This window comes from Coturnix japonica, chromosome 1, assembly GCF_001577835.2.
Source record: "Coturnix japonica isolate 7356 chromosome 1, Coturnix japonica 2.1, whole genome shotgun sequence".
NCBI lineage: Eukaryota > Metazoa > Chordata > Aves > Galliformes > Phasianidae > Coturnix > Coturnix japonica.
The window spans coordinates 82,895,816-82,905,691 of NC_029516.1; the positions used below are offsets into that span (position 1 = coordinate 82,895,816).

A 9,876-nucleotide genomic window follows, 5' to 3' on the forward strand; every position below is an offset into this window, starting at 1 on the left:
CTGTCCCACCAATCCCACTTCCAAAATCAGTATTTAAATGTGCCTCCTTCCGTGATCACTTTGGAGATTTATGTTTGGTGGGCTTTGGCCGATGTATTGTCCAAGCAACTCGGTACGAAGGAGAAGGGTAAAGCAGAGTTGGGTGCAGAGAGTGGTGCAGAAATCTATGAGATGAGTACAAATAACCTGTTCAGAGATTCCTTCCTAGCTGCTGCCAAGAAGCTGGCTTGTTTTTATGTAATCCTTTGCTGTTGCAATAATGTATTTCAGTACATTTCAGTATGTTTTCCTGCCTAGAGCAATTAGATTATTTTAAGTGTGAGCGCAATGCCCTCTAACAGTCATAGGTGCACTAGAAAAGCTTGTGCTGCTGCGTTCTGTTGATCTTGAGTGTGTTGCAGTTTCTGAGTGTTGCAACTGCAGTTGCCACTTGATTTTGCTGGTATATGCTCTTGGCTCTGGTTTCAGAATGTGCATGAATTCCTGCTTTGCCTACTGCCACAGCTCATGCCTCGAAAAATGTTCCTTAATATCCCCTTTCCAAAGCAGGGCCATGTCTTGCCAATGGTTTCCAATCATATACCTCCTGTTTCAGTCACTGCTCTCCATATGCTTCATACCGTGCCTAAGAGAGAGCTTGATTAGAACAGATCACGGTGTTCTTTAAGCAAGGCCATTGATTTTTATATAACGGTGTTATGGTTTTAGGCTGTATAAAAGAACTCAGTGGAAAATGACAATGTTTTGTTCGCTTTTTTGACAGCTTCTAACAGCAGCTCAGTGAGACCTCCAGTGATGTATTTAATATTCAAATTATTCTGTTCATTGTGCGCAGTGTTAACAAGTAACTGTGGTGGGGGCAGCCTAAGGGAAGAGTAGAGTTCAATCCAGCCCATTCTTATTGGGAGAAGGTGGCCAAATGCCTGCCTGCCGTCACCTATCTGTCAATGGTTCACTTTTAACATTGCTGCAGTCTGTCTAAGAGTGGTCCCCCTGTTTTAGCCTTTGCACTTCCCCAGGAAAGTAGGATCTGAGTTTTATTTACTGAGAGAGAAATTTTGGCAACGTTGTGGTCTTTGTATTGTCCTTTAGGAAAAAGCCTCAGCATCACAGCTAGAAGTACTTCTGTTGGCTATGCTGGTAATACTCCTGGTTCAGCAAGTGCAAAGTACAAGGGCTGCTCCAAAGATAATGCCTTCTGTTTTATTATGTTATCAGAGGTGGATGTTGGTGATACAGCAGCAAAGGTTGAACCTTCCCACCAATACTCCTTTATGTTTTGTTGCTTCATAACAGACGGCAGCAGAGGGTTACGTAGACGCAATGCTGCCCACAGCTGAAGTTAGTAGCAGCTCCACGGACTTCTTTGTTTAAAGCATATTTAAACAGAGTTCACCAAGAGTGCCTGTTCTCGTACTTTGCCCACTGTGGTTGTTTTGCATGTTCACTGTAGAATTTCCATAATTACAGGATTGTAGGGAAGAACTCAGGAGTCTTACTGTCCCTTTGGAGAGGTTTTGTATGCACAAAAGTGCACTTGAGAAGAGGAGGTAGCTATGTGATTTGGGAGGTTCGTCTATCTGCAGCCTGACAAGAAAGGGAAAAGCACAGGAGCTTCTGCAGCTCTTAATTCTGGTAACACAAAGCAAGCTGGGCTTCATCTCACAGTCCCAGCATATGATGAGCTGTTACGTTTTCACATATTCCTAAGGCTGCAGGGCAGTTCAAACAGGGTTCTTCTCTCTCGTGCTGTTTTCAGACTCTCTGCCTTTGTATGGCTGTCTCAGAAGTGAACTTGAGCCATTTTGTTATTCGGTTTCCTTCCTCTTGCTGCTAATGGTGAAACGTGACACTGTGCCACCCTGTGTCTGATCAGAAAAAGTTCCCTCATCTGAAACAGCTTTACAATAGGGAAGGGTGGCTGGCAAGAATACAAAGAAAAATAGTCCAAGATTCCGATGATATCAAACTATTTAATTTAAGACAACTGTTTACAAGTCACTTTGCTGATTCCCGTCTGTTTGAGAGCACAGCTTATTGTATTCCTCTGGACTGACTGAGTACTGCGAAAGAACTTCTAGAAATTCTTCTAGTGGGCAGAGTCCTGCTCTGCATCCTTTCACCACTTGTTCCTGCAAAGAGACAAAATCACAGACCTCATGCACTGCTAACTTCGTTGTTAATCCAGATGCAAATCCAGATGCATTCTGCAGCAATGAAATAAGCTGGCTGAAGCAAGCCCTTGTGTGAAGTCACATTAGATCAACGGTCAGCTCAATAGAAAAGACACCTTGGCTACTATGGATGCGCTTTGAGTCTTACTCTGTTATTTAGCTTTGAGCGTGCTCAAAACAAATCTTATTTCACTGCCTTACACAGATGTAGGGCAAAACCAAAAGCTTGGGATTCCTATGGGATCTCACCTCTCCATGGTAAGACACGCGAACAAACCACTCTTTGGACTGCCGGTGCTGATAGAGTTCGAGGGTCACATCTGCGGCGTAAGGGGGCCACTTGTGATCAAAGGTGCCCAGGGCCATCAGGAGAGGAATAAGGGTAACATCATGAGACGCATACAGAATGAGCTTTCTGATTAAAACAAGAGAAGGAAGAAAAATAATCATCCTAAATAGATTGCTGTGTTTCTCCATGGATAGCCAGTACCGTTTATGCTTTTTCTAGCAGACAAGCACTCATTCTCCCTATCCACCCAGTGAACATCCCTCTGAACTGGTTTTTCACACTGACAGCAAGTCAGAGTTTACAACGATTAGAGGGAGAGGTCTGTACCTGGCCTTTTCAGCTGGAGATGAGGGATCTGCTGCTTCTCTAATGTTCTTCTGTAAGGTATAGAAAAGGAGACCAACACTCATCTGAAGAACTTCTCTATAAAAGAAGCAGAAATAAATCTACTTTTTAACCTTTGAATTACTTAATTTCAAATGAACACTTGGAAACCTGCTTTTCTCTCACAAATTGATAATGTGTATTGAATACAGCTAAGAACTATTGAATGTGATCCCTATGGTTACGTTTTCTTCCAGCAGTCGCTTAGTCACTGCAGAGATTCCAACGTGACTGCAGATTGGAAAGGGAGAAATGCTAACAAGCCAGTCTCACAAGATGTGGTATGTTAAAAGGAAAATCCAGAAACTCCTTGATGTTCTCTATCCTACTTTGTTTCCCTGTCTGTGATTCTGGAAGCACAGATTTTACCAGGGAAGATGACAGTAGCTGGCTCTAAAAGAACAACTGAAGTGTTGGGTGCCTTCGGGAGAATGAATAAGGAAGGTACTACTTTGGTGGTGGTGGTGTTTAATATTGTTGTCTCTGTAGAAGAGGAGCTCTTCAGAAGATGACTTCCATAATGAACCTAAGTGGGAATGGGAGTGTGACTGTGGCTGTACTGGGTATTGTGGAACTGGGAGAAAAATCATTCAGTGCTTGAGATGTCTAATACAAGTTAAATAAAAGGCTAAGGCCAAGTGTCCTACCAGAAAAGGCAGCCCAATGCCACCATCTGAGGACAGATGACTATGGCAGCTGGGATGAATTCCAGAAAGCTATTGCTAAGTTAGCAACTGCACCACCGTTAAAAAACAATGTGAAACAAGTAATTAACTGCATGTAGCAACAGGTCTTTTGCAAGCTGTTACACGTGTGGAAGGCCTGGCATCACCTTTTCCTCAAGCATCTACACTTTGCAGGCCAGCTGTACAGGTGCCATCTCTGGAATAAACGTACCTGGTTCGAACTCAAATCGTAGCTGTGTGTCTGCAAGGACAGCATTGCCTTGTGCAGCCTCAGCACTCAGGCTTGAAGCATTTCCCACTGTCTCCTGCTTTTGCTTGTAACACAGGACCACTGATGCCACTTTAGCAACTGAACCATTCACTGCTTGCCACGGTGGCTTGCTCCTGTTCCTTGGACATTACTCCCTCCATGACTGCCAGCAAAGCAGGACCTAAGTACACATCTTGCCTCCTCAGTATGAGCTCCTTTGTCCTAGATCATATTCCTGATTTAAGGCACTGAACTCGGTGCTGGGATGGCTGAGGCACAAACCTGATGAAAGGACAATAACCTCTGATAGGGAAATAGAACAAACTGGAAAGGACTCCTTCTGTCTGCCACTTAAGCTGGTACAGCTCATTCTCCCCGGGTAACCTAAATCAACGGCTAAGTCTGGAGGCACAAACAGAGGCTATCACCTTGAACCGTCTTCCAGAACAAAAAGCAGTGAGTCTATGCATCGACGCTCGATGGTCTGCTGAAAGTCCTTCAGCACAGGGCAGCTTGGCAAACCGTGCACCTGGAAGGAAAGAAGGCAACGTAAGAACACGTTTGTTCTTTTTGAAGCCAATGCTGAATCCACGCAACGACTGCCTTCAGAAAAAAGCTGTTCATATCATAGCATTTGCACTACTATACAGAACACAGTATTCACATGAGAAGTTCTAGTATGGTTTTTAAACACAGACACTTGTCCTATATACCAAAAGATTGCATGTCTTTTCTTGATGCTAGATGAAGAGAGTATAACAGGCCTCAAGCTACTTGACTCGCAGCAAGACCAGCAAGTCCAATTATCAGTTGCTCCAGCAAAAAAGATGTATTAAGAAGAGGCACAAACGTGCCCAGCTCTCTTCCAGTTGCAGATACAATCTGGCTCAAGGGAAGTATGCTGGAACTGGAATTAAGATGATCTTGTTAGGTGCTGACTATCAAAAAGTACCCTCTTAAATCTGCGTTATGCTTGAAATAAGATGCTGGATTTCAAGGTAAGAATGTGAACAAGAGAGATGCATCTACAAGCAGGCAACCTCTGTTATCTTGCTTTTCAAAAGGCCAAACTACTTCTATTGACTTCCTGGATTACATGAAAAGGTACTGGGATATCCAATGGTATCAGTGATAGTTGGCACCTCTGCTGTTTTCTCCACATGCCTGGGGTCAGGAAACAAAAACAAGGTGATGTTTCTTTATGTAACGGTGCAACAGATCACCAGCTCACCTGCTCAGCAAAAATGTTATCAAGGAGGAGAAAAAAGTCCACAGACTCATCACCATCAACACCCATCTTCTTCTTAATTGTTTTCAAGTCTTCAGAGATCGCTGGCTGTAGCTGAGCATCCTTCAACTTCTGCCTGTCAGGGAATTGGGGGGAAAAAACAAACAAGCCAAAAGCTGTTCACACATTGGGCTTTTTATATCTCAGTTTGTTTTTTTTTTTGTAACTCCCAGTCCAGTGGAGCTGTGTCATATCAGCAAGGGGTAGATACACCAGAGGAGACCGAAGGATTCGTGATGATGGGAGTCTCAGTGGCAGAGTGAGGACAGACATGATATCAGCAGTTGGCATCTACTCTCATAGAGACAAGGGAAGAAAAATCTAGATGAGATGTTAACATCTCCTATGAGGGGGCTCCCATAAGCAAAGGCTGTGTATCATCAGTTAGCAGATCTCATCATACCAGAAGACTGCAAGCCTATTATCACTAGGGAACAGCCTTTAACTACCTCTTGGAAGAAAAAAGGTTAGAAGCTTTGAACAGATTCATGCGTGGTGCGGGAAAAGAGAAATACCTACAAAATTACTGGTAGCTTCAATTCTCCTCTCTGGTAGAACCCATGTGCCTCATTACCTTGGTTTGAACTATATTTTTAACTATCAGTGCTGACTGGATACTTGAAGCTAAGCATACTGCAGATTTTTTTCTCTTACCACGGTCTGCTGGGGGAGCAATTGGAAAGTTTGGTGCTTTTTTTATTGTCATCGTTTATTTGCCTTTTTTCTTCCTTTGGGCTGGGTCGCTGCTGCTTAATGTAGCTTAAAAAATCCACTTTGACACAGTTGCAAAATGTGCACAGTTAGTGAGATGAAGGAAAGGAGGATTTAAACCTTGTTCTCCTTTTGCAATGCTGGTGCACTAGCTGGGTCTGAATATGCTTAGGCTTTTCTGAGTTGCTTCTCATCTCACCATTGTCATGAACAACCTGTTGCCTGTAGTGTTGAGTGTTTGCAAGTGAATTCTGAAAACCCTTAGTTACCTGGGGACAAAAATATGCTAATGTACAATCCAACCAAATGGTAACATGTTTGCCTTGTTGTCTGGTTTCCACCCCATGCCCAACTTGATGTAAGCATTTATGGAATACCTGAATTCTGCAAACACGAGTGTTCTTGTTATGTAGGATTTTATTTTAATTCAATAGTTTTTGTCAAATGTGTCAAGGTGGAGTATATTTCAGTTTCTTGAAGGTATAAATGTGGCAGGAGAAGATTAATTTAATAGGCCCAATGTGTTTGCACATTAAAGGTGTGTTAAAGGGTGCAGATGACATTAATTCTGTCCTGCAGCAATGCCACCGAACAGCTACACATTAGCTGGTAATGAGTGGCTGCTAATTGCACACTAAATTGAATTGGTCTTTCAAGAAAAATAAGTCTGTTTTTTTGGTTTTGTTTTGTTCTGGTGCTACTGCTTGGTATATGACTGTGCTCACCTCATGTTTTATACAGTTAGCTACCCATTCCCAATGGGCAGTGGGAAATGGAAAGAAAACGTGCTGTTTTAAATTACTGTTGCTGAAATGAAACCGCAGTGAAATCATACAGGAGGGAGGTTTGGGTGGCAATTACCTGGTCAAGCACTTGAGGCGCTGGCAGTTGTAGTAATTGGGGTAGAGGATTTCCGAGCTTGCTTCATCAGTGACAATGACAATAGGTCCTATGGAATAAGAAGGAAGACTGTGATCGCTAGTGTTATGTGTCTTTAGATTCCTTAATTCACTCCCACAGCCTTTGCGTTCAAGCCTAATCTTGTCAACTAGCAATTCCCAGAGAGCTATCAGTAGCACAGTCACCTGTGCTTGCTACTGCTCACTCAGCATTTATTTCCATAGTGCTATCCACTGTGTGTCTTGTAATATCTCCTAGTTGCTTGTTCACTGTTTTTTTTTTAGTGTCTGTTTGCAAGTGTCAAACAAAACCTAGTTTCTGTGTCATGAAGTGCACTGATCACTGTACTGATCAAAAGTGCCAGGTCACTTTTGTTATTTGTTCCTGGAACTTAATACAGAGGGAGCAGAGGTGAGATCTTAAAAATCCAGAGTGTATTTCTAGGATATACAAGTAGTTGTCAACTATCAGATACAGCTGAAAGGTACTCCAGATACTGAACTTGCGAAGGATCTTGGTATTCCTACTTCTGAGAAACTCTGAGACTCAAAGTTTTTTCAGATGTGAGAGTGCATCTTGTGAACACTGGACCTGGAACTCTTTCCTCTCTTGATTCTGAAGTGCAGTTAATGCAAACCTCCTCAGCAGATGTGAAATTGCAGCATTGATGGCAACAGATCCAAGCACCAGCAGTAAGCTACATAAAGAGAGGGAGGCAAGTGACAAATTGATAAAGAAAGTACCAAACAGGACAGAATGGGGAAAAGGGCCAGGAGCAAAGAGCTTACAAAGCAACAACCAGGAGCTAGGGAGGGTCGGGATGTGAGAGGTGTGTGCATCTAGGAAGTCTGCGAAAGGAAAGGTACTGGTCAGAAGTCTCCCTAACCTTCTTTCTGCTGTTGGTACAGCCCAGCTAGAAGGCACCGTGTGGATTCCAGGTTCCGGAAAATATTAGTGGAACGGATACTGAAAAAGAGAAAGCAGCGTGTGAGGCAGCACTTTCTCCTTCACGTGGCTGGGGCTGCAACTGGGGAGGACTTGCTGGAAGTGAGGATTCAGCTTTCATCATGGCTTTGGAAACCTGTGCTTGGGTTTCATCTCACCCTGCTGTAGATACCTTAAAATATAGACACCTCTATCTTAAGTACCACGTAACTTCCCTTTGAAGATGGTGGAGATGAAAAATGGGCACTTATCTGTAATTTTATCTCATCCTGAACCAGGTGCTCCCAGCACCAATGACGTGAGCAGCAGAAATATGCTTCATCTCAGTGAACTTTAGACTGTGCCCCAGAAACACCTACTTCTCTTCACTCACCATAAAAGTGCATGACACTACTGCCAATGGCTAAACCTAGGTGTGATGAATCTATCCCTAGCGTCCCTGCTAGGAAGTGGGATTCTGAGAGAGACCTCACATTGAAGCTCAGTGGAAAGCTTCCCTAGTACAGAGGTACTTGCAAGCAAAGGGAAGCCCAGAAAGGTACTGAGAAACTCACAAGACCTCAGCAGGCTTAAATGCTGGTGAGAGAAATCTGGCTTCCTCCACGTAGCTTCTCCTCAGCCTTTCCCCCAAGGCAAACATCTGCTGCATCCCAACGGTGGTCAGCTGTCCTGCCAGAGCACCACCCTGTGCACATAGAAGAGGAAGGGGCTCACTGAACCACGGCAATAACACACCAGTCTGCAGAGGGAACAGTGAGTAAGAGCCTCACCTTGAAAGTGGTTTTCCTGTAACGCTCCTCATAGGGCGAGGGAGGCTGCGGGCCGCCACGGAGGTCGGTCACTGTGTAGTTGAGCTTCGTGTGAGCGGGCACCTCCAACAGGCTGGGCGGCCACTCCACCTGCTTTGAAACAAACTGCTTCAGGGCTACACGAGGGGCTCCCTTGGGCCCTAACCCTGCACTGGACATCACCGTCTGCCACTAACGCAGTGCAAGGGCCGAACCCAGCCTTAGCTCCGCTGCCGGCCGCCTCCCCTCACACACAGAATCACAGAATTGTAGGGGTTGGAAGGGACCTCTAGAGATCATCGAGTTCCAACCCCCTGCCAAGCAGGCCCCCTACACCATGTCACACAGGTAGGCGTCCAGGCGGGTCTTAAATATCTCCAAAGAAGGAGACTCCACACCTCCCTGGGCAGCCTGTTCCAGTGCTCCGTCACCGCACTGTAAAGAAGTTCTTGTGCACATTCGTGCGGAACTTCCTATGCTGTACTTTCATCCCATTACCCTAGTCCTGTCCCCAGCACTACTGAAAAGAGACCAGCCTCACCACTATGGCTCCCACACCTCAGTATTTATAAAGCCCTGGAATCTAAGTCCCCTCTCAGCCTTCTTTTCTCAAGGCTAAACAGACCCAGCTCGCTTAGTCTCTCCTCATAGGGGAGATGCTCCAGGCCCTTCACCATCTTAGTGGCCCTCAGATGGACTCTTTCCAAGAGATCCCTGTCTTTTTTGTACCAACCACTGTTCAAGCAGGGACACCCAGAGCAAGATGCCCATGCCCATGTCTAGGTGGTTTGTGAAGCTCTCCTCAGATAACTCCCGACTCCCTCAGGTTTCTCCCAGCTCAGAAGCGAACATCGCCTAGGGCCGCCGCCCCGCGTATCCTCACCGGCTCAGCCCCCGGGACGGGTCGCAGGGGGGTGCGTGCCCCATGCCGGAACACCACCTGCACCAAGCGCAGCTCCAGCTCCTGCCGCTCCCCGCACCCCGCACCCTGCGCTGCCGCCGCCCGCCGCCGCTGCGCCCACACGGCCAGGCCGCCCAGCAGGCCCAGCCGCCAGCCCCAAGCCATGGCGGCGGCACTGCCGGCACCGGACCGGCTGGGGCCGCGGGGGACGACGGGAAGCGAAGTCCCCTTGTGGGCAGCGCCCAGTAGGCGGGAGCGGCAGACGACTACAACTCCCAGCAGGCATCGCGCCGCCCCGCCGGGAAGCTGTTGTGCGCAGGCGCAGCAGCGCTGTGGGATGGCTCAGGTTCCCGCCCCGCCCCCGGGGGTTGTGTGTGTGTGTGGGGAGGGCGGTACGTGGCGTCGTGTGGGGCGCGGCGTGTGGGTTCAATGTGAGCGGCTGGAAACGTCCATTTGGCAGGGTTAGGATTTCCTGCCTCACGGAGAGACTGCTGTAATAGGCTGCCCAAGGAGGCTGTGGATGCCCCATCCCTGCAGGCATTCAAGGCCAGGCTGGATGT

General features: G+C 46.4%; 1 protein-coding gene across 6 annotated transcripts; it reads right to left on the bottom strand.

Moving 5' to 3' along the window:
- Nucleotides 1-1,953: 1,953 nt before the first annotated feature.
- Nucleotides 1,954-9,497, bottom strand: ACP6 (acid phosphatase 6, lysophosphatidic). 6 transcript variants are annotated; one of them, XM_015879741.2, is made up of 10 exons: nucleotides 9,299-9,496; nucleotides 8,398-8,526; nucleotides 8,187-8,312; nucleotides 7,274-7,379; nucleotides 6,644-6,731; nucleotides 5,015-5,147; nucleotides 4,212-4,312; nucleotides 2,791-2,886; nucleotides 2,424-2,589; nucleotides 1,954-2,132 (listed from the first exon to the last, which is right to left on the bottom strand). In XM_015879741.2, exons 1-10 carry the CDS (start codon nucleotides 9,479-9,481, stop codon nucleotides 1,992-1,994), a joined length of 1,269 nt encoding a protein of 422 aa, XP_015735227.1. In that variant the 5' UTR covers nucleotides 9,482-9,496; the 3' UTR covers nucleotides 1,954-1,991. The 6 variants fall into 6 exon arrangements, with proteins under 6 accessions (XP_015735227.1, XP_015735245.1, XP_015735221.1 ...); XM_015879759.2 differs by lacking the exon at nucleotides 7,274-7,379 and adding an exon at nucleotides 7,569-7,648 and having other exon boundaries at nucleotides 8,182-8,312; XM_015879735.2 differs by having other exon boundaries at nucleotides 8,398-8,529.
- Between the last annotated feature and the right edge of the window lie 379 nt (nucleotides 9,498-9,876).

Bases quoted from the DNA above. Each gene is read 5' to 3' on its own strand.
- ACP6 (XM_015879735.2), bottom strand. From the start codon at position 9,481: ATGGCTTGGGGCTGGCGGCTGGGCCTGCTGGGCGGCCTGGCCGTGTGG. The intron at 4,313-5,014 runs GTGAGCTGGTGA...CTTTCCTTCCAG, and splicing joins ATAACATTTTTGCTGAGCAG to GTGCACGGTTTGCCAAGCTG. The intron at 2,887-4,211 runs GTGATAGCCTCT...CTTCTTTTATAG, and splicing joins GTTCTGGAAGACGGTTCAAG to AGAAGTTCTTCAGATGAGTG.